We start from the raw sequence: 21,867 nt of genomic DNA, 5'->3' as shown, positions 1-21,867 counted from the left end.
AGAGAGTAGAGAGAGAGAGAGAGAGAGAGAGAGAGAGTAATAATTCGCGCGCACGCGCACACACGTGGTCACACGCACACGCGCGCGCACACACGCACCCACACAAGCACCCATTATAAACACGCGCAGGCATGCGCGCACGCACACGCACCCACACACGCGCCCGCACACACGCACGCACACGCACACGCACACACACCACTGTATGGCTACTGGGCGAGTATGTATAGAGTAGTCGGGCTTTGCACGTGAGACAACAAAAGAACAACCAGAGATCGAAGGGGAAAAAAAGTTGAAAATGCGGGTGTCTCGATTACGCTATAAGATATGGGAACTGAACACCATGTAGGGGCCAATGCACGTTGGCTGCAGGTGCTGCGTGCGTGCGTGCGTGCGTGTTCGCGTGCGCGTGCGTGTGTGCGTGAGTGCGTGCGTGTGCGTGTGTTCGTCTGATATATGCATGTGTCTGTGTGTGTGTGGTTTTGATCTAATCCTACTTGTTCGTCTCTAGCTGTGCAAGTGTGTTTTGAAAAGGATGCGTTTTCTGTTTCATGTAATAAAGAAAGAAAGGAGTGATTTAGCCGGAATTGCTTCCATTTCCATAGCGTAAGAAGTGAAGTCGATTCATGCGGAAATTTTTGTTTCGGATAAATTTTTCGCCGCTTCGCAAAAACAATCAGGCCTACTCGACTGCGCACAGACGATAACCAAATAATAGATGTAGCAGAACGATTTCTGTCCAGATTTTTTTTGGTAATCGCCAACGAGCGCTATTAGTAGCCAACAACCCTTGCCAGCTGACGAAGTTGTTCATTCCGCCATTCGCGAAAACGTTTACAAACGCAATAAAACGGGGGCGACGTCATGCACATTGTTTGACACTATTAGATGAACACTTCCTCCTGAAAATTTGGCGCATTGCATTAAAAGCGCTATTACTCGCAAAGGGCTTTCATTAAGAAGAGAAATTTGTGATGCTCATCAAACGTTATCGTTCCTCCAAACAAAACCTTTTTTTCCGACTTCTGTATGTTTTCTCGTTAGACGAAGATAACCTACGTTTGGAGCAAAAGATCAGGAGGCACTACAACATTTTTGTGTCTTTCCCTTTTCTCAGCCCAGTTACTTTCATACCCTTCTGAGGAGAGAAAATGAGCTCCGAGGAAGCGATGATGGCGGCCATTCATGACATCGGGGACCCAGATGAACTCGCCAATCTCCAAGACAGTGTCGTCCTCAAATTAGAGAAGCCGCTCTCCACCGGGCATACCCCACCCGAGGTTGCACTCGACTCTAGTGGCTTGCTCCTTACGGCGAATAGGGAGGTCTTCATGAAACTACAGGACTTTTTCGCAAAGCAGTCCATTTCTGTGGCGGTTTTTGCCGGCTGTCCAGAACTAGGATCGACGCCAACATTTCTCGCTGCTTCCCGGAAGGCACTGCGCGGGAGAACCAAGAGGCTCATCATTGTGCACAACAGGCAAGCTGCTACTAAAACGGACTCGTGTTGTTTTCAATTTTATCACCATATATCTACATTCCAACAGTGCTTCCTCTAACCACCGCTCCAAACTAACGCAGGGACAGTATCGATGACTTGGTGGACTGGTTCCCAGCCGTTACAGCGCTAATACTCTACCACGATTTGAGACTCCATGCGGGAGGTGCCAAGAATAAACGCAGGACAAAGCAGCCCTCACAGCTCCAATGGCTCTGTGGCACTGCACCTGGTATCGGCGCGCACAACCTCTACATCTCAACGGAGCTACTAGATGATTTGTTGTTTCTCAAATGTATGAACGTAAGTACTCGTATTTTGTGAAAGGCTCTTTAAAGAGAAGTTTTTCGCGGATATGTTAGATCAATGCTCTTCCACGGTTGTTATTAGATGATAGAAAAATAGCGTAAAAATTTATTCAATTTTTCCTTCCACGTGCATTTAGTGCTGCTTCAACCCCGACGAGCCCTGCTTCAGATTTTGACAGTGAAGGGACACTGAGGTGAATTTCACAAACTTCTGTTTGTGTTTGCATTACGTAGAGGGGCTCAAATAAACGTACTTGTCATCGTTTCATAGCACTATTTATTTGGAAAACCTGGAAGAAGAAAACACATCATGCGACGTTTGCGGCGGCCCCAACAACTACCGCAGCGACGCGAAATGCCGGCAACTCTTCTTGCTATGCGATCGAACGATATGTAAGATGTTAATGCTCATGCATACCCATTTGCGTGCGTGTCAAGGCTATCTTTTCTTTACGAAAAACTTCAGTGGTATTTGGCAACAGGCATATGTGTGGGAGTGCAGTTCTCGTGGTTTATTTTGCAGAGTTGCTCAAACCAGTTTCGGTTTCGGTTTCATGGCAATACGTATACGCCTCAAGCGCGGCCTGTAGGGGCGCCACTGAAATCCCCCTAGCGGCCCGTTTCGAAAGCAGCCGCGGGAGTCACCGGCCCGCTCCCCCCTGTCGCCGTTGATTTTTGGTCTCGTTCATGACTGCGATTTACCGTTTGCGCGCGTTCGAAATACAGAATAACGTGGAGCAGGCACTCTGTGTACAATCGTGCATGTTTACGAGAGTATAAACGTTTATGACGCGATCTTAGTGTGGTGCATTCGGTCTGTATGAGCGCCATTTGTGTGTCACACACCGGCGTCCCGAATCCGGCGTATGCATACAGCTGATTGCAATTCCGCTGCCCTGAAATTTAGTGGCAGTGTCTCCGTAAGCAGTGTTTCATCCGATGGTCATGTTGCGGCCATACACTATGAAGTAAATCGGCTTTGTGCGCTTACATAGTCTATCGGAGCACTCATACCTGACAGCACGCAAGTTACGCTTGCCAATATCACATATCAGATATAAGCCGATGCGGCATAAATTTCACAAACATTATACGAAAGAAGTACTATGGATAATGCAAAATTATACTCGGGAGTATGATAATTTAACGACCAATTTAATGCTTTGTCGTCTTTTCACGAGGTTAGCGCTCGCAAAGGTTCATCTGTTACATTTATCCTCCACGAGAAGCGCGGAGACGGGCTCAGAGAGTAATTCGTGTCCACGACTAAACTCTTCTAAGAAACATCGCCATATGACACAGGGAGACTGCAGAATTTAGCATAAACCAAAATCAGAGGACCTTATCAGATACCACACTCTTCCAACGAGCCCGTGTGCACGAGATTTCGGCGCACGTTATAGATCCCCATGCGGTCAAAATTAATCCGGAGCCCTCCACTACGGCGCGCCTCATCGCCTCCGTTGCGTCGGCGTGTTAAACCCTACAATCAATCAATCAACTCTTCCAACGACACCTTGTATCGCTTGTGAACTGCCTACACTGTATTCTTCAAAAAATGCGCCCGCCGAGTGATCAGCCGTTCGTTGAAGGCGAAAAACAAACTGAAAGTGAACATGCAGCTTGTGTGTGTGATTACTAAAACGTTTATTCGTTATTTTGCTCCGCATTTGTAAACATCGATAGTTCAGCGTCCCCCTCCTCCTCCCCCCAATGTCTTGCGAACTATCAGCGCATTTCGCATCTAGTTGGTCTGGGGAATACTACCTTGCTTAAACAAACGACCTTGGCATTTCCGAAGCTGCACTACGTTTTTTTTTTCATCCCCGTTTGACTATTTTATTTATTTCTGCCTTGTAGACCATTCTTTTTTCCTTGGTTTCATTAACTTATACCTTGGTTCTTGCTATAAGGCGTGAGTGGACAAATATTTAACATGGCACAGCCTTTGAGTGAACTTAACATTTTCGCGTGGCTTATATTCCCATAAAAGGCACAATTTATTGTCAGCTATTGGGATATCACATTCCCGAGACATATTTTTGTACGACGTACATATTTGAAGCAAAGCCGCATTTGTTGTCTGCGCTGCAAAACGAACCAACCTCTTACACTGCCAATACCAGATCTAAACGAGGCGACAACAGAAATCATTTTGCATGACGTGTCTGAAGGGGACAGTGGTGATATGCCGCTGCCATCGCCGACACCCGCAAGAGCGACCAAGAAGCGTGCAGAACCGCCTCCCCGGATGCGCGTATTTCCAAACGCTTCACAGCACAGAACACTCACGTGACATCTCTGTTCGCGATGGTGAACAGTAATTCAACATGGCCATTGCCTGCGCCCCAAGCCTAAAGCGACTTAAAACATACCAGTTCACCATTATTAACAAAAACAACGCGTAGATTTTATTTAGAAAAAAAAAATTAACTTTAGAAAAGAAAATTAGGCAATGAAAAAAAAAACAAGAGATAGACCTGCTGGGGATCGAACTTAAGCCGTCAGCGCCAGTACTCAGTACTCAGTACTCGACATCGTGGCCACAGAAACCGAACGGTGGGTACCTTTTAGCAGGCGCTCAAAAGAATAGCGCACGCAGTGACATCACACATGTCGCATGGGTGCTCTGTGCAGCGAAGCGTTTGGAAATACGCTCTCCGGATAGCTCTTGTTGGCGTTCCGGCGCTTTACCAAGACGCAGCTGTTTTTTTAAAGTGCACCAAACGTGCTATTTGCTTACAGACGTCACCATAACAAGTTGTTTAGTGCGCGGAAAGGCAAAGAGAAGCGAAAGATAACCAAAACACTGTATGATCACCTATCAGCCACACAGCGCTAATCCCGTACACACAGCGAAGAAGCGGCGGCAGGCGGCGCAGCGATTTCGAAGCTCGAGGCGTATACTGCTTCCAACGTTGTGTGTTATCGCGCATTATCGATACTTTAGGAACCGCCGTGAGGGGCCATTTTCATGTTGTTCGCTCAAGAAATCGTCCAGATAAGTCTACCAGCATTGCTCAGGCCGACCGAGTATTCGACCATTCAGCGCCAAGGAACGAGCCGAGGCGCCGTGGCGCACACAGTAGCTGAATGCCCTCCGCGCCATCGTAGATGCTCAACTGGAAGACCGCACCTAGTGAGAACGCGGCCTGTTTCCTCTTGGTATTTTCCACCGGGTCACAAAAGGTGCGCGGCCTTAAGGCCTGCAGTAGACAAAGTTCAATTATGCAGTTAAATACACTTCGTTGCGGTGAGTCGAGGCAGGAAAACAAGGCTTGAAGATTGGAAATGAGATGCGTGCACCCTTGCAATGCTCCATACAACACAAGGTCGGCCACAGGTAATAGGTATAGTTTCCAGGACCTATCCCTACATGTACAGTCATGGTCACGGCCAAATGAAATGTGAACACGAAAATATGAACCAGAACAAGGATAGGCTCGAATTTGTACATTCTGTGCGTTGAAGCGCCGTCATAGATTTTGCGGAATCTTAGGCAGTTTTAGTTTCACGTTCGTTGAGGTCCAATAATGGCGTGTGGAAAGCCGCGTTTCCCAACTTTGTTTTTGTAACTAAGCCAAGCGTAATTCTAAGCTGCAGGAAAAGAAATCGCGCTATTCGTGTGTTCTGGTCCATATTTTTCGTGTTGCCGCTTCATGTGTCCACGACTGTGCAATTCTGTTTACTTCTTGCAAACTCGTTGATTTACAGCACTCCTAGCTGCAAAGATGGGGGTTTGTTCGATACCAATTGTGCATGCAGTAAGCTCCCCCTCAGCAAGTATCTGATCAGCAACGACTTCCATCCTTAGGCAGACAAGGGGCCGCAAATGTGTGGTCGTCCTGAATACCGCTGTGCTAGTGCACCCAGTTCAAAAGGTCCTGCTACGTATCTTGGTTTTACGCTTTGCAATAAAAGTTACAGTTGATTTTATTTTCTTTTTACCCAGAAAAACTGCGCTGACTATTCTCCTGCCTTTAATTGTCGTTAGATCTTCTACAGGAGTACCAGTCGTACCGGCATACACAACTCACAACTACAGTGAAGGGAAGTCAGCGAAGCGTCGTTAGCCAATATTCATATTGCGTTTGCGCTGGTGTGGAGTTGTTTTTACTTTATCAGCTTTCCGAAGCTTAATACAGTCTAGAAACAGACAAATTAAAGCCACATTTTCCGGGCGCGAATTTTATCGGTGCTGTGTTTACACTGCCTGATCGAATTGGGACACGACCGGCTCTATAGATAACGATCTGCCCATCGCAGCCGGCGACAATGGCAGCCGGTGGGCCAAAAATTTGCCGTGCAGAAAAGGCGCGCGCCTGTCAGGTGGGGCTAAGTTTGCATAAAAAGTAGCACTCATACAAAAAAAAAATGCCGATTTTACAGACCGCTACCAAATTATTCCGGCCAGCAAGAAGAAATCGCGGTCAAGTCTAGAACTGTTTCTTAGTTATGCAAACGTCAACGTAGACAAATAAACCACACTGCTACCACATGCGCCTGCTCGAGTGGCATTCTTTTTTTTTTCGAGCATTTCGTTTATTTAAACAGGCGGAAACTTTATGAAATTTTGCTTTACATCGAGGAGCTTTCTTTTGATTGAAGCTCGTCTATGCACGTGCAAATTCCATAGGATAGGCTCGAATTTGTACATTCTGTGCGTTGAAGCGCCGTCATAGATTTTGCGGAATCTTAGGCAGTTTTAGTTTCACGTCTGTACAGAGTTCACGTACGCGAACGTCAGAAGTATACGTAGCCAACGCGCATGTAGTTTGAAACCCTATAGTTACGCGTACGCAGCGCACGCCGCACGTAGGGAGCGATGCACGACCGGCTTTATAGATAGCGCCCTGTCCATGCGCGTCGATTCCGGGGGCTGATTTTGTTATTGCGTGTTTGTTTTTTTACTTCTAAGCAGTATATGTATCAACCCCTAATTTTCATTCCGGTGAAGCCACTTTTACTCGGCGCTGCTCCTGGGCTCCTCCTCACAACGGTTATCGCAGCGGTTATTCCCCTCGCCACCACCGATGCCTCTTTCACAAGCTGCGTAGACGGCTGACAGCGGCAGTATAGCGCCGTTATGAAATGATTGCGGAGAATCTACAGCAAGGCGAATGAGTGTAAAAACGCCCGAAAGCCGACGCCGCAGGGAATGTAGCCGCGCCCGTAGCCGCCTCAAATTCTACCTCGCCCACTAGCTGCGAGCCCCTGCCGGTTGAAAGCAACTTGCGCCCGTTGGAACGCCGGCGTGAACACACAACTCTTCTTTAGCTTGAAAGCCGTTCCGAGCGACATTGTCGCGTTGGCGGCCCTCGTTGACCAGCTGGTCATAGTGCTTCTGGCGGAAGAATAATAATAAATCAGTCTGGCCACATGTAGAGCCTCTTTCCCTTCGCCGGTGTATTTCACGTCTAATTATGCACCCATCCCCGGTTGCCGGTTTAGGCGAGCACGGGTTGGGGGTGGACGGAGGGGGCATATGCACGCACAGCAGGGCTGAATGGCGCTACCGATGACATACCCGTTGTGGTGGTGGGAGATTTATATGTGGGAGTCTCATGGCTCAATGCGCCCTTTCCCCTGTCCTCCGTAATCGAGAGGTTTGGGCCTGGGTTGGTGTGTTGCACACACAATAAGATGCTTACGACTGGGGAGCAAAAGAGACACCCACGTGTGTGTCGGCTGGAATAAAGGTCTAGGCCGTCGAGGTGGTAACTCGCTATGGGACACACGCTTGGAGGGAGAACAGGCTTGGAGGAAGAAGAGCGGAAACTTTAGAAGCGTCAGCCCGAACAGAAGCGTGAATTGGCGCGAAAACAACGGAAAGCCACTGCCGCCACCGTTGCCACCTAAAGTTCCAGTTAGTCGAGTAGCTGCGAATCCCTCCTGGATGAACAGCAACTGGCCCGCTTAGAACGCCGACTTGGGCCAATATCGCTTGTCCAGCTTAAAGGGCTTTCAAGAGCGACATGTTCGACAGTGTCTTTCCCTTCTAAGCACCAGATCCTGAACAGTTTCTAGTTTATGCGTGCACCAGGTGAGTGAAGGGAGGGGGGAGGGGGCGGGCACGCGCAGCTATAGGTTTCATGCCCTTACTGATGGCATGTCATGTTCGTTGTGTTGGCGTGAGGTTTAAACGTGGCCGTCAAACAGGCCAATGCGACCGGTTCGGTGTCCTCGGTGGTATATAGTGGTTGGATTGGCGTGTTACACAAACAGTAAGATGCCTATGACGCGGGAGGGAAAGAGACAGCTCTACGCTTGTCCGCTAGAATAAAGCTCGGGTCATTCCAAGTTTCATTCAGGTAATTGGCTAGGAAGTATGATCAGCCGTAAATTACGAACAAACGTGTTTCGTTTCGGGCACTCTGTGGAGGGCGTGGAGCTTCGCAGGTCATTCGTTTTCACAGAGTGGAAGGGCACTAACTACTTTTTTAATCAATGTTAGTTTCGTAAGTGATCATGTTGTGCTGCAAAAAGCTATGGAAAGTGTTGAACAGTGGTGCAAAGACTGGGATATCGAACCTGATGCTCAGAAAACAGCAATTTTAAGAAATACGCGTGACAAGTATTTCAGTTTTTTCGGTATCACCTTCATGGCAGCACCATTTCGGAAGTTTGATCACATAAGTATTTGGTGTCAAGCTTACCCAAAATTTCTCATGGTCCTAAAACATTTCTCAGATGCGAATAATCATTGAAAAACTGTTTCTTGAGGCAGAAGTTTAAACACGCTTGTGCTTAGCCTATCAGACATACATGAGATCAAAACTTCAGTGTGCGTCTGTAGTATGGCGCCGGCTCAGAATAATATTAGAATTAAACAAAAAAAAATACATTCCTTTAATAAATATGTTAAATGTTTCTTTAATAATGTAAATTAAATATGTTCCTTTGATTTTTGGTAAGTACAGGCGGCAAAATTCTCCAACGAAGCTGATGACCGACCGCCATATTCCCAACCAGTAAACACGAGGGAAAAAGATTCGCAAATTAATTCTACACCAAGCCCTCCGTAAAAAGGCTGCTTAAACTATACAGGTGTTTCTTTAACCACTTACCACTCCAAGAGCGTTTAACACACGTGTACACGCGTGAGAGCCTGTTTCCGCGAGAACTAACTTACTTGAAAATATCTTCCTCCCTCTAAACTCGTGAGTCTGTTGTGGCGACCGGAAATTTTGTCAGAGCCATAAAACAGCACTTCCTTTGTTAAGCCTATTGTTTATTGGAAAATTGAAATGTACTACTTTTGTTATCTAGTTTTATATCAGTGTTTCTTATATGACTTAAAGGTGATATTTACGCTGATTTTTATATGGCTTCGTGATCTGTATTATCTACGTGCTGCGTTACCAAATATGGTGGTATGTTTTCCTGTCATGTTTTTTTGTGTGTGTGAATTCTTTTTCATTTTTTAGGTTGCCGATACAGTCGATCTCGCTTATAACGAACACATCGGGAAACGGAAATCAGTTCGTTGTACCCACTTTTCGCTATATCTGGACACAAAATCTATGCATCTAAATGGTGACGGGAAACGAAGATTTGTTCGTCAAATCCGCTATTTTGTTAAAACCTGGTTCGTTATATGTGGACTATACTGTACCGACAAATGTTTGAATGTATGTATCACTTTGTTTCTCCCGCTAGGAGAATACTGGCCTGCACTATTCTGAAATAAATAAAATAACATTTCTGTTGCACAAAACAGCTAATCTTTGACATACAATTGGATGAGTCAAACATTTGCACAGCCACCAGCTCCCGCTAAATTTTTATAGAACATTTTTCGGCAAAATTATAGGCTAAAGAATGAACTAAATACCCACCCTGGGGCTTTTTTGATCAAAATACTTCAGAGAGGCGTCCGAAAGAATGATCTCCAGGATACCACCCTGTCTTCATGCCTAAGCTGTGCTCCGCACTTGTCAAGATTTTCGACCACCTCCACCCTTGTTGCCCCCCCTGCGAGCCCGTACGAGAAGCTGATGGTGATTAGTGGAAATGGGTAGATTTCAATGAGCCTTCATACTCAGGCAGCCGATGCACTAATTCTGCGCGAAGCGCTCAAGTGTCATCTCCATGCTGGGGCCTCGATATTCTGCTCTTAGAGTTACGTTGCACCTAAACTGGATAAAGTATTCGCAATCGGCTTCTACGAAAACTTCTTCGTGTTTGTACACACTACCTGAATCGTCCTGAATGTCGTTCCTGCCAAGGCATCAGCGTCTTGAACCTCTTTCGTTGTTTGAGAATTTTATATACGTACTCTATTTTCCGTGCCTCCAACTGAAGCAAGCTGCAAAAGTGCGGATTCCAAATTTGTTGTTAAGGAGATTCTATACTGCTCGTAGTGGAAGTTACTGTGCGCGTAGCGAACACCAAACTGTGTTCTGATGCAATAACCTTTTTATTGGGTCTCTTGAATTGGCTTCGGCTACCGTCCTAGAAATACGGCTTCAAGTTATGTAGCTTAATCATAAGCATGAAATTTCCAAATTAAAAATCTGGAAGCATGCACCACGATTCTTCTTTCCATGGCCGAAACGTGTGTGGACCCATATAGGGAATCCCATGCGAGGAAGTTTTGTAGGGATTCTTATTTCCTCAGTTTTCATACAATGCTAAGGCTCCGCTAAAACTGATTCACCATTCGGGGCACAAACAAAGCACGAAGGATAGGCATTAAACTCAACAAAATAGAATCGTTCGGGAAAAAACAAATTCTGAAAACTTCCTTCTACTCCTTAATTACACAGCCCTACAGTATTAACGTTAGCAGTCAGGAAGAACACCATTGTTCCGAATTGTAGTGTTTACTGGGGACGACAGATATAAGCGGTGTGCTCGGTGTCCACTGTTGTCATTTCAATGGCTAATATTAGTAAAGTATCTTCTGAAATAAATACTTTTACCTGTGCCGTACCCACATTAAACCTTTGGAAAGTTCGTGAGCTCGGCATGCGTGACTGTAAGCGTGGGCATTTTTACTCCAGATTCGAAAAGGAAGCACTTGTCAGCAGAGGGACCGAACCCAGTTCCAAAACGGTAATTATATCCACACGGTGACAGTTCCTCTGGTAATACCAATCATATTTCAGACTTTTATTTTCAATTTTTGTAGCAGGTGCTCGGTGTGTAATTTATAGTTCATAGAATTTTTCTCAGGTGGAACCGGACACGGGAAAAAAATCAAGCTGTTGGATAAATCTAAACATTCTATCTGCGCACAAAATTACCACAGGAATATACCAATAAACCAGCCAAGGTCAATCGGTTGCTCGTTAGAATTTCACGGCGATTTCGTGTCAAGAAAATAAAAATGAGGGAATATGACTGGTGCTGAGGAATATGACGCGCAAAAAAACTTCTCAGCAATGACATATTATACATACCCATGTGTCGGAGTGGCGAATACAACCGTAAAAGCAACCTCCGCGCGGCATGCCTTCCGTCTTACTGAAACATCGCAGAACCTAGCAAAGGTGATACTAACTACTTAGCATCTCATTAATAATGAAGGGGTACAAGATAGCATTGAACAACCATTGATAACATTTCAGCCATCAGAACTCAATGTGCGATGTCCAGAAAGGCTGGAGGTAGGGCTCTCCCTGCGAACTTCGTCCGCCGTGATATTGTGCGAGCACTTTTAACCGTGGGCCCAATAATTTCATCTCCGGTGCTTCTATTTTGAAGATATTTCCTCGATACGAACCAACAATCTCAGAAACATGTGATTATTCTCCATGCACGCCGTTATCTACTGACGTCATATATGATGATTGCATATTTCGCTTGATTTTGCGTTCCTCGCAGTTGTGTCTCGTGCATGCTCCAGTGAACGAGGCCCTCGGTCCGTGGGAACTCGTCGCGTTCGGCTTGAACATCCCATTACAACTACTGGGAGAGTGCACGGAGCTCACCCTTGGGCGCAGTGTCGCGGTGCCCGACTCGGAAATCACCATGCTTGAGGACACGAGCGTTGCGGAAATCCGGACTGCCTGGCAGCAGTATCCGAATATTCAGCAGATAAACGTGAGTTATTGTCAAGTTGTTTCTCTAGAATAAAATTCTCTGCTCCTTTTTTTACCTCTCGCGTCTAATCCTGTAGCACTAACACGCAAGCATTTGATATGACGGAATGTAGGCCGGTGTCCTCCTTAGCTCTTTGTTTCTGAACAGCATTATTTTCACAAACTAGGTTATCAGGAGACGTCGTTCAGAAATGCATCTGGCGTTATCCATTGGCCTTATCGACAAGATCACACGATCGTACAGTGACCGTACAATTACGCTGACAGCGCCTTTCTACATGGGGGCGGCCATCCATTTGAGGTATTGAAACGGAAATTTCGTCACTCCGCGCGTCTATGGAGACTGCGGACGACCCTCATAAGCGTTGTTTTTCCGCAGAAGTATAAATCATTAAGCACGGGGCGGGAGAGCGGGTGAGCAAGAAGTAAGAAGGGCGAATTAGGCACTGCATGGATGTACTGTGAGCACAAATAAGCTTAACTGCATGCTGTGGTTCGTGGTACTACAATTTCTCATTTTTTATCTGGCGCTTCCGGAATCGTCGTCGCACGATTGCGCCTTTAATCTGCCGGGTTAGAACGATATGTTTTAGCCGGCCTTGAGTATGTCTGACTAAACGCTCCTTGGCAGCTAGGGAATTAAGCGAGCGTCACCGGTGATGTGGCGGTGTGCGACTTCCCGTGCCGCTCAATTTAGGTTTCGCGCACGTACGCATTTTTTTATGATTTCACCCACAGTTTTACATGCTTAAACAAAGGTGTAGCGGCGAAAGGAAACAATCCGCTGGGGACAGCGAACAAGGGGAGAGCCACCTACGCAATCACAATGACGAGATGGGTGCGAAAGAGGAAGAGAGCAAGGTTAAAGCTGGACGGTCTGCTAGAGTTTCTCAGTAAGTATACTAGAGAGGAAACTGCGCCCAGTAATCCATGCCGGCTTGGGGGTTATGGTAAGATGAATAGTGCTGCTGGCTTGGCATGTCATCGGATTCTTGAGCGTCTTCTTCGAGTTGCTTTCTTCACTATGCATTGTTACGTCTACGAGGTAGCCGCTCCGGCCGAAACGGCCGAAACTCCCTTTGCTACTCTCGCTTCGTTTGGAAACTCGAAATTCGCTCGATTAGTTCATGCCAAGACAGCTGTGCTTCATTGTAAGCAAATGGGGGGACAAGCGCCGGCGAGCGACTATCAGTACATATTTATGTGCAAACCCACAATGTATACGTTAGTTCGTGGTAAGGAGAGTCCGCTTCCCGGTTCTTTTTTGCAGTAGGAGTACATATAATAGCACCTGCACATTTAGACTGAGCGGGTAATTTGCCGCTGCGAAAGTTGTAGCAGACGGACTGTCATGAAAACACGAACGGAGACACCACGAAGGCGATGTACTCGTTTTCTAGGTATACGCGCATAAAACGTTTCTGAGCTTTTCAAACAATTTATTATTTGAAATGTTTGCAAAATAAGATTATTCTCCTACATCATCGTTAGGCCACAGAATAGTAGCCATAACCGTACTGGCAGATTCTCAGTAAATAAAAACATTTTTTTTATTTCTTTCGCTCTAAAACAGCGTGTTTTATTTATTCAATTACACACTCTTCTTCACGTTCTTGTGGCATTGTATTTGAATTTACAGCCACTAAAAGTTTTAAACCTAAGCCAATGATGAAACTAAGGCGAGCGCACGGTATAATTGCGGCCCATGACGACACAGACGGCCTTGATGTGAGCCGCATAGACGCTAGCGCCAGATTCCTCTCTAGTGTACAGAGTAAGAAACTCTATGGCGGTCTCGCTCCACCGGGACATTTTAGATGCGACGCTGAGAGCATCTCTTGTCGGCGGCCCTGTCCTTCCTGCGTGCGTCCGTTGTTGTTGTCCGCACCGCTGCCTTCCTGCGTGCGTCCGTTGTTGTTGTCCGCAAGGCTGCGTCTATCCTCCACTCTCCCCCTCTCCTCTCCGATAGCGAACACTGCGTGCGTCCGTTGTTGTTGTCCGCAAGGCTGCGTCTATCCTCCACTCTCCCCCTCTCCTCTCCGATAGTGAACACTCTCTCGCGAGGGGCATTGGATTGGATTCGATTGGATTGGCTTGACTTGGCTTGGCTTGGCTTGGATTTGGATTGGATTGGATTAAAGTGGATTGTGTTGGATTGTGTTGCGTCATAGCCGCGGCAGACGCACTGGCGCCGGCGCGTGCCCAGGGTAGAGCGAACACTCTCTCAACATCTGCGGGTGTGCGGCCCACCGCGCTCTCACTCGGCCGGTGGGCGGCGCTGCGCGCGGTGCTGCGCATGTGCAGTACTCTCTCTCACCGCGGTCTCCTCTCCTTCGGGCGCGCTGCGCATATAACCGGTGTGCCACTCTCCGGCGGCCTTTCGGTCGACGGTTGCTCTCCGCTTGCGCTTGAACCCCCTCAGCATCGCATCACACCAGGGTTCCCGCGAGGGGAGGTGGGCTTAATTTTTTTTCTGTGGCGCAGTCGGCGCTCCTCTTTATATCTTACTCCCTTTGAGGGGCTACCTGCTCCCTGTAAGCGGTCTGGATACGGCCGAACCGCTTCCACTGCAGCTGGCGGCGCTGGCTCGGGCTGTGACGTAACAGGGGGGGATGTTTGGGTGTCCCCAAATAAGGAAATTATGACCAGTAAATGCAAAGAGCTGCATGGCACCACCCCCGTTTTCGGCGGTGCACATTTATCCGCGAAATCGGAGATGCGAGGCTGCCCGCTCGGCGGAGCACCCACTTTTAGCCACTGCGGAAACTACCAAATTTGACAAAGACAACCTTTACTGCTATTTCCGCACGTTCGGCGCAAAAGAAAGGTTTCAAAGAATCGGTCTAAAACAGAGGAAATCGCCCTGTTCACGAGAATTACACTTTGAACACCTTGCCATTAACTGAATAACGGAGGGCGGCCGATCCGGGTTAGAAAAGGCACACCGCCGTGTGTAGTACGAGCTGCGGCTAAGGTGCGTCGGCGTTTCCTGGTAAAATTGCTCCTAGGCGCATATTGACATCACGGAAAAAGTGCTTGAACTGGTGTGGGTTCGATTTACCTTTTTGCGTCGACCGCGCTCTGCCCGAACAACGTGCCCCAAACTTAAGATTCGAACAAAGTGTTTGAACCCGTGCCTGTTGGATGCACCTTTCTTTGCTGACCATGCATTACATTTACAAGTGGCGCAAGTAAGTAAGTGAAACTTTATTGAACACCCATGTTACAGTACATGGGGAGGCAACCTGTTAAGGCGCCGCCGATTTGCAATTTTGCATGTAATCTGCGGTGGAAGCAGTCTGCAAAGCCGGAAACGGGTGGTACGTGGCCAGTTTTTTTTTTTTAGAAATCACTCTTTTTAGGCACCAGGTGACGCTGACTATAGGCAACATCATCATCAGTTTTCCCCTGTGCTGCGCGTCGTCGTGCATGTTGTTGTTTTACTTGATCGGTAGCCAGGTGATTGTGGTTCACGCGGTTCACCCCACCGTCTGTTCACTGCGCGTACCAACACAAAGATTGTGATGTTTACAAAGAGAATGTGGCGCTTGCAGAGATGCAAGCAGACGTTCTCAAACAAAGGAGGAATTTAAAGCAAGGAACCATTCGCGACTCCTTCAGTCATATTTAGATTGAATAAACTTCGTTTTTGCGGCTCGTGGATTTTTGGACTGCTCCTTTATTGGGACTATTTTTCGTTCCCCTCCAGGTACGAAAAATCGGTCGGCTACTGTATTCGGCTTGTGATCAGAGCCTGCACGTCCGCTTCTTTTATGCTGTGGCGGTGGTTGGTTATCTTTGGGATAATGCGGGTTATCAAATTAACTTGCTGTTTGAGTAGCGCCAAGGGTTACGTGACCTTCGCGTTTGTTTGCACGTGCAGTCCTAGCAACCGTAGCCTGCATACTCTCCTAGCGACAGTGACCGTGATGTCTGGCGGCGGGTTGGTTTTTCCCCTACGTGTTCTGACTATGAGTAATTGCAATTTTCGTGCCCGCCCGTTAGTTACCCAGCCCTTCCATAATCCTGGGTTGTGTTCGCTACTGCATGTAAGGCGCCAGAAAGCGGCATTTTGTTTTGTATGATGCCACTTACCGTCCACAGAACAGTGGGAACGGGACGAGCGAGATACGTGCCCCCAACGTACACTCAGAGATTTGCTTGAAGAGCGTGCGTTCGTTTGCGCTTGGTAAACTGAGTTTTCGCACGGTGCCTGCGCCGTGCGAAGGAAGCAAAGTAATAAAGTACGCTGTTTGCGTAGGTGCGCGTATACACACAATAGTTAACCGCTTTGATGATTCGGCGAAGTGTACCGTTATGTGTGCGGGTCACAACAGACAAAATTTTGGTTCCAGCAAGTCATACACAATATTTATATGCAAAATAGCGAAGCAGTGTAAGCATTCGTTCAAGTGTATTCCCCAGTGTTTCACAGCGTTTTAAAGCCAGTGTTTTGCTTTCTTTGCAGCTGACGACAACGTCGACGGCGGTCATCGCCTGCCTCAGTAGCTTTTTCAATCTGACACGTCTCTCAGTGACATACTTTGCGGATCGCCCGTGCCCCTTTGATGGGTACATAACACATCTGCGCACGGTCCCCTTCCTGACGGATTTGGCACTATTCAACTTTGATGACGTGAGCTTTGCAATCATCGCCAAGACATTTGTGGCCCTCAAAAACCTCACGATCATTGCATGCAGCGTGCGGAACGAGTCCATTCCTCCAGATGGATTAAACAGTCTGAAGTCGCTTCAGCTCAGCGCCTTCATCCCTCCTGACACCTTCCGAACTATCTTCGCCGCAGCAGGCTCTCTGAGTGAATTGTACCTTAGTTCAGGAATAACTGTCGCAGCATTTCTCGCGTCCGAGAGTCAGCCGTGGAAGACTCTAAAGCGTTTGCAGCGACTGACACTGGCCACAAGAGCGCCACTGAAGCGATTTGGCGTGGATCCTGAACATTTGCATGCAGCAATGCGATCAATGCCGGAGCTTAAGAGGCTGAGCACCGATAGCTACGATATTCGCCTTTTTGTCGGCAACTACTATCCGCAGGTGAGCTTGGCCTGGTTGACCTGCACTGTTTGCGCGGCCGACTTTCCGAAGCTCAGTGCATTCCAGGAGCGGTTTTGGGAAGCTGTGCAACCTAAAGCGGATAAGGCTTCACTTTTGGAGTTGCTTTCTTAGCGAACACTGCATGGCGTACTTGGATCAACCAGACCACCCAAACATTCAAGTAAAAAGTGCTGCCCGTGTTAGAACGAGGTGTTGGCCGATGTAACTGAACCGGAGTTGAATGATGCGAACAACTGTGCTCACGGGAGTAAAAAAAATAAAAAAAAGTGACCCATGTTCATCAATGAGTGTCTGGGCCAGAGCTCAAGAGGTGTCTTGGTGAGGTAGTGTTTTGCTGTGCTGGTGTTTTGTGTCGCCTTTCGTGAGGTTGAGCAATATCCACAATCTAACACGAACAGTCGGGAATACGCCTCTATTCAGAGTTGTTTCCGCATCACATGTGGCAATAATGTCTTAAATATTCTACCCTTGAGCCTACTGTCCTCAGCTGATAGGGTTTTCTATGCGTTTTTCTAATGCGAGAATCGGAGAAAACTTTCTCGACGCAATTAAATTACGAGTCCGAGACAGAAGCACTATTTTTCAGGGAGCACCAAAAATGTCAACAAGACATATACAATACAACCAACGGCATATTCCTAGAAATGTCTGTGTTTAATCAACATTATTGCATGCTCTTGTTTTCTCTACTTCGATATCTAATAGCGGCCTCCTTTCAATGCAGATATCTGCCCAGTATACATACTGAGTGTTTTCAGCGTGTGATGCACTCTTACGGCCCGCGCTGATGACCACTATCCCAGTTGAGTTGCTCCGTCGAAACCAACGACCTCAAAAGACATTACGCACTCCTAAGTCACCAGATGCCTCAATTTCTGTAATCCACAAGGCATAAACACAAATGCACAGCCGCACTTCTCAACAACTTTTTGTTTTATTTTGTTGCCGTCATGTTAACCCAAACATGTTGTACTTGCGACAGAAAAGTTGTCTACTGCCCGGCTACAGCTCTTACAAAGAGGCAAGGTAAGCGAGGCGAAAATGCGGAACTAATCAAGAGTATTCTTTCTGTCAATTTGCTTTTCAATTTCACGGCATCGTCTGGAACTCTGAGGTGCTATCAGTCACTTGCGGCAAATATTAATCGTTATATATCGTCCACCAACAAATATTTGGGGATTTTCCTTTCTTTCCTTAAACGGGCACTGACACAAATATTTTGCATCTTGTTTTTTTTTTTGTTGCGATAAGTAGCTAGTGACCTACTTATAACCTGTAGAAACCTCATTTGCCTCAGCGTGCGACGGTGTTTAATTAGAGGCATTTTAAATGCGGCCAGTCGCAGTTTCGGTTTCAGCGAGTGCCATGAAACGATGAAACCATGGATTTTGTGTGCACAAAGCTGACCACGTGACCGTCGGAGGGATATCACAGAGCAGAGCCGCCGTAGCACTGTCGAATCCGCATCTACGGCAGTTTCTGCGAATGCCCCCACGTACTGATCTCGTGAGGCGCTTAATTAAAAAGCGACCGTGGATGTGACGCAGGCGCTGCGAGTGCAAATGCTACCGCGGCTAAAGAACGATGCGCGACGCTCGAGACGGTGGGTGGCAAGACGCGCGCTGGGAGCAGCCGGCCGGTCTGCCTACAGGTCCACCTACAGATGTGTTCGGCTTAGCACTGCGGCGGATATTCGAGTGCCGCTCTCGTAAGCGGTGCAGATGACAATTTTTAATGCTACCCGCCATCGCATCATTAACTCCTTTCTCATGTAAGCCACCATGGTCGGGACTTGGGGACAATTTCGTGCAGCGGTAACAAGCTATCACTGAGCTACCTCCCCGCACGTGGCACCTTGAGTATTGATGGTGACGGTGTTGGCGACACCGCGGACCCCGAGCCCCCAACATAAACTGTAACCTACCGTGGTGATGTGTTTAAAGGTGAAGGGTAGAAGCCTCAAACGGTGGCCGTCGGAGCCCAGGTCAAGCTCCGGCGGATGGGCTCCCTGTCTGTTTACCAGGCAGGGAGCTCCGGGACCTCTCAGGCTATCAGGGTAAGGTTTGAGAAGAAAGTACCCCCGTCCCCTGCTTCTTTTACATGCCATATGGTAAATCGTAACCCCCCCCCCCAAACATGATCGGCCCCTGAAAAGGGGCCGCACCAAAGGTTCATTTCCGCCACTCCCAACCCACAGTCTTCCAAAGCCCGATAACTACCCCCGTTTTTTCGCGTTGGAATCCAGTGACCAAGAAAAGCCTCTTGCATCACAGTCCGTGTTCCTAACATCGAAATTTCTGGAGGGCATCATTGGTGACAAATATAAGGCCAAAAAAACAAAGAACTGGAGAAATCCTGGTTGAAGTACACAACCAACAGCATGCAAAGATCCTCCTTGAACAAACTCGCATAGCCAATCTTGAAATCAGGGTGACACCCCACCGGAGCCTGAACAGTACTCAAGGTGTCATCTCCGAAGTAGACCTGATGAATGAGACAGATGCTGACCTGCTGGAGGGCCTGAAAAATCAGGGCGTGACAGCTGTGAGGCGCATAACTATGAGGAGGGATGACAAAGTAGTTTCGACCAAGCACATTATCCTTACTTTTGACCGGTCCACTCTCCCAGAGTACGTCAATGCAGGTTTTGTACATTGTAATGTCCGGCCCTACATTCCAAACCCGCGCCGCTGCTTTAAGTGCCAGCGGTTCGGGCACGGAACCAACTCCTGCCGTGGTCGTCTGACCTGCGCAAAATGCGCTCAGCATGATCATCCATCTGATAATTGTCCATCGTCAACCCTCACCTGCGCCAACTGCCAGGGACCCCATGCCGCCTACTCTCGAACGTGCGAGAACTTTAAGCAGGAGAAGGCGATTATTAATGTGAAGGTAACTGAGAACATCACCTTCCCAGAGGCGCGAAAGAGGTTCGCCTCTTTCCCCCTGGGGAGGTACGCTGACGCGGCTCGCCGGGGGGCGGAGCGGCGTCTGGTTTCGGCGGGGACCCAGTACCGCGAGTCGGACTTGGTCCCGCCCCCGCCCCCGCCCCCCCAGGGTTGCCCCAGGCAGCCCAACCAGCCTCTGCACCGCTCGCTCACCCTGGTGGCAACAACATCTGTTGGGGATGCCCCTGCATCCTCTGCTTCCTCTCCACCGGCCCAAAGCACATGCAAGGGCACGGAGATTGAGACGGAGGCAGTCACTCCCCCGCCTCACTGCCTGTGCCGTCTGTCGTGCTCCCCACGCCTTCGGCACTGGCAGCGCAGGCAAAGAACACGGGAAAGGGTACCAACGCAAGGGGGCCCAGTCCGCTGGGCACCCCCTTGCCTTCAGATGACGACATGGACGTCGAGCCCTTCCGGCTTTCATCGCAGCGGAAGGAACGGGCTGCGACGTCTAGGTCAGTAGAGAAGGTCAGAAAACCCCTCCCAAGAGTCAAAGCCCCGAAAGACCCTAAGTAAACAGTCACACTCCAGTAGCTCTGAACACATAATAATGGGAAGAGAAAATATCGTTTAATGGGACTGCAGAGGCCTTCTGAATAATCTTGACGACGTGTATGAGATTCTGCATTCCAATCAGCCAAGTGTAATGTGTGTCCAGGAAACACATCTGAATTCCAAACACACAAATTTCTTGAATAGTTACCTGGTATACAGGAAAGACAGGGATGGCTGCACACACTCTTCTGGCGGTGTGGCCGTAATCGCCCGCAAATCCTTAGCATGCCACCCTGTCACCTTGAACACCGTCCTTGAGGCTGTAGCCGTCCGCACAATAATTTTTAATAGGTTGATAACGGTATGCTCCATTTACATTCCTCCTGATGTTGCACTTTCGAGCTCCGACTTCGAGGCGCTGGTCGACCAGCTGCCCTAACCGTACATTCTAACAGGCGACCTTAATGCACAAAACCCTCTTTGGGGCTCCTACAGAACGGATGCCCGAGGTCGCCTAATAGAGAAATTCCTTAAATCTTCCGGAGCATGCCTTTTCAACAAAAAACAGCCTACATACCATAACACAGGTCACAACACATACTCATGTCTTGACTTGGCTATTGGCTCCGCAGTTCTCTTTCCTCTTGTCGAGTGGGGAGTGGGAACTGACCCATTTGGCAGTGACCACTTCCCCACCCCACTAACATACATAGGTAAAGGCCCATGCAGTCCATCTTCCCATAATAGGTTCAATGAAGCACGAGCTAACTGGAATACATTTACAGAGACATCCAAACTACACCACACATCCATAGGACACCTACACGTTGAAGAAGCTACCCAACTCCTCACGGCGCACATCCTCGACGCCGCCGAAAAGTCCATTCCCCACGCCTCTGGTGCCCCGCGTAACCAGAGGAGGCCGTGGTGGAATGAGGACTGTAGGCGGGCGCGAGAGGCCCAGACAAGGCGTGGGGTATCCTTCGTCGGTACCCCACGTCGAGTAACCTCCTCTTGTTCAAACGGGCCCAGGCGTTAGGAAAACGTGTGCGCCGCGAGGCAAAACGAGAGAGTTGGCACAACTTCTTGACATCCATAAACTCTTACACAGACACACACAAAGTCTGGACACGAATACGAAAACTAAAAGGACAACAGACACACAGCCTGCCCCTGGTTAGTACAACAGGGGAAACACCAGAAGCCCAGGCTAACACACTTGCACAACACTTCGAACACGTGTCCAGTTCAGCACACTACACAAACACTTTCATGAAACACAAAACATCTGTAGAAAAGAAGTCCCTGCGTGATCACAACAAGTCGCACACTTCTTACAATTCTCCTTTTTCAAATCATGAGCTGAAGGTTGCTCTGAGCACATGTAAGCCTTCAGCTCCAGGTGCAGACAAAATCACATACACCATAATACAACACCTACACCGAGACACTCTTGAAACACTCCTACATCTATACAACAACATATGGCTTTCGGGGC

General features: G+C 48.1%; 1 protein-coding gene across 1 annotated transcript; it reads left to right on the top strand.

Annotated features, from left to right (window-relative positions):
• Positions 1–1,594: 1,594 nt before the first annotated feature.
• Positions 1,595–17,072, top strand: LOC144164225 (uncharacterized). Its single transcript, XM_077694745.1, has 3 exons — positions 1,595–1,801; positions 11,635–11,853; positions 16,321–17,072. The coding sequence occupies exons 1-3, from the start codon at positions 1,796–1,798 to the stop codon at positions 17,035–17,037; spliced, it is 942 nt and encodes a 313-aa protein (XP_077550871.1). The 5' UTR covers positions 1,595–1,795; the 3' UTR covers positions 17,038–17,072.
• The last annotated feature ends 4,795 nt before the right edge of the window (positions 17,073–21,867 follow it).

Source organism: Haemaphysalis longicornis, unplaced genomic scaffold, assembly GCF_048455015.1.
Source record: "Haemaphysalis longicornis isolate Haplotype H1 unplaced genomic scaffold, Haemaphysalis longicornis Haplotype H1 scaffold_1, whole genome shotgun sequence".
Classification (NCBI taxonomy): domain Eukaryota; kingdom Metazoa; phylum Arthropoda; class Arachnida; order Ixodida; family Ixodidae; genus Haemaphysalis; species Haemaphysalis longicornis.
Note: the sequence above shows the minus strand (reverse complement) of the source record. Positions and strands in the feature narration are given on the sequence as shown.